Here is a 2,128-nt window from a genome sequence, read left to right as displayed (position 1 = left end):
TCATCATGCGGCACGGCCGGGGTGCGAGCACAGGGGCCGAGCCGCGGGGCGCGGCCGAGCCCGGCTGGGGGCAGGTCCGGCGCCGCCACCGCAGCACGTCCCCACCCGCCCGGGCGGGGGGAGCTCGGGGAGTCCATTTTATCGGGGCAGCCCCGGCCGAGGCCCCGGGAAGGGCCGTCAGCGCCCCGCGCGGACCGCAGCGCCCGGCGGGCGGTGCGAAGGGCGGGCGGGGAGAGCCGGCCCGGGGAGGGAGAGAGGCGAGAGCCATCCCACAAACACACGCTGAGAGCTTGTGGCAGCAGAGAGCAGCGTTTGGGTTGGATTGTTCCCCCACCCCCCTCCTCTGTCCCCCCCCCCCTTTTTTTTTCTTTTTTTTTTTTTTTTTTTTTTTTTTTTTTCCCAAAAAACATGGCTGAAGCTGGGACGGGCTTTTTGGAACAGCTCAAGTCTTGCATCGTCTGGTCCTGGACTTACCTCTGGACGCTGTGGTTCTTCATCATGCTCTTCCTCGTCTACATCCTAAGGGTGCCGCTGAAGATCAATGACAATTTAACCACAGGTAGGCTGCGGTCCTGTCCCGCCGCCCCTTCCCCTGCCCGCGGGGGGCGGCTCAGCCCGGGGACGGGGCAGGGGGCGCCGGGCTGGCCGTGGGGGAGCGCCCGCCACTGCCCCCTCGGGCTTTCGAGTAGTGGCTTACGCTGTTTAATACTACGTGTATTGTACTCAAGCATTTGTTTTTTCAAACAGAGCTAAAACTTTTAGTGTGTTTCTGATAAAAATTAGATCTCAGCTCCTTCTTCTGGATGATAATAAATAATACGAGTGCAAGTTTGCTGTGAGATTATCTCTGTTGCAATGGACTTTGGCTGTTTAGACTCGCTAAGCTAGTGTACCACTACTGTACTGAATCAGCAGTAACTTATGTAGTGTTAGCCGGTCTGGATTGGGCTGTCATGTCTTTATCTTGAAATCGCTCGTTTCTCCTACCTATCTACTTTTTCATTTAATTTCTTCCCTCCCCCCCCCCACTGGTAAAGGCCATTTATTTTGGGGGCAGATGCGATGTAACTCATGTGGCATCCCTGCTGCTGGGAAGTTGAATGTTATCAGAGAATTTCTCACCCACCTGGCCTGTTCTCGTTTGATAAGCCTTTGGCAAATCCAGCATCAAAGAAGAATTAAAAAAAAAAAAAAAAAAAAAAAAAAAAAAAAAAAAAAAAAAGAAAAAGGCAGATTCAGCATACTGTAATTTTCATTTTAAGTGTAAAGGTAATTATAAACAACCGTTAAATTCAGTTTTGGTCAGTTTTTCACAGTATATCCTTGAATAATATCCTATTTCTTTTGATACTGCCCCACACTGTTTAGAACAGGATGCAATTCTTGTTGCTTGAGTCTTAATAATTTATGTAATGTGTATGTCCCAGGTAAACATTGCAGGCTATAGTTGTCAAGCAAAAATGTCAGAATGCTGTATCTCATAATTTTTGCTACTGAAAATGATTGGCATCCACCTGAGACCTAATCAACCCCCTCTGATTTCTTCCTGAATTTGAATGAACTAATTCCTGATGCACTTTCTCATTTGAAATGTTACTCCAGCTGTCTTCAGCTGAGTCATCTTGGGGTTTACTGAGATGTCTCAAAATGCAAGTAAAATGACAGTATGAAATCTTTGAGGAGGTTAAAAAGACTGAAAAAATTACCAGTAAGCACCAAAGTGCCTGATGAAAAAGAGTACCAGGGAAGAACAATAAGCACAGTACGGTCTTTATGCATCATCTGTTCCTAAATGGGGTTTATTAAAAAAACAGCGGTGGCAATAACATGATGGTTTTTTCTTTTGTTTAGTTTTTCAAAGTTTCTTTGAAGGGATTAAAAACTATTTGATTTATTGTGAATCCCCCCCCCCAGTTGATTACAATAGTATGCTAATGTCATTAGTTTAGGGTTATGCATAAATTATCACAGCAACTGGCTATGTGATATCAAATATATCTCATGATGTGAAAATAAATGTGTAAATGTTGCTACTTAAACTTCCTTGTGACGTAAAGAAATAGTAAGGTGATAAAAAACAATGACTGGGCATTTTCCCAGAACAAGCTGGATCTGGTGGTGAGTTGAG

At 45.9% G+C, this 2,128-nt stretch overlaps 1 protein-coding gene across 2 annotated transcripts in view; it reads left to right on the top strand.

The window, feature by feature from the left end:
- Window positions 1-220: 220 nt before the first annotated feature.
- Window positions 221-2,128, top strand: part of ST7 (suppression of tumorigenicity 7) — a 142,905-nt gene continuing 140,997 nt past the window's right edge. The window contains exon 1 of one of the 2 annotated variants that reach the window (XM_027893672.1): window positions 221-559. In XM_027893672.1, coding sequence (XP_027749473.1) covers window positions 409-559 — 151 coding nt within the window. In that variant the 5' untranslated portion in view covers window positions 221-408. Of the gene's footprint in view, window positions 560-1,622; window positions 1,654-2,128 lie in introns of those variants that run through there. The other variant, XM_027893674.1, reaches the window with a different exon arrangement.

This window comes from Empidonax traillii, unplaced genomic scaffold (assembly GCF_003031625.1).
Source record: "Empidonax traillii isolate 1590-97213 ecotype Southwest subspecies unplaced genomic scaffold, ASM303162v1 scaffold401:size1000279, whole genome shotgun sequence".
NCBI classification, from domain to species: Eukaryota; Metazoa; Chordata; class Aves; order Passeriformes; family Tyrannidae; genus Empidonax; species Empidonax traillii.
This window is presented reverse-complemented; position numbering and strand designations above follow the sequence as displayed.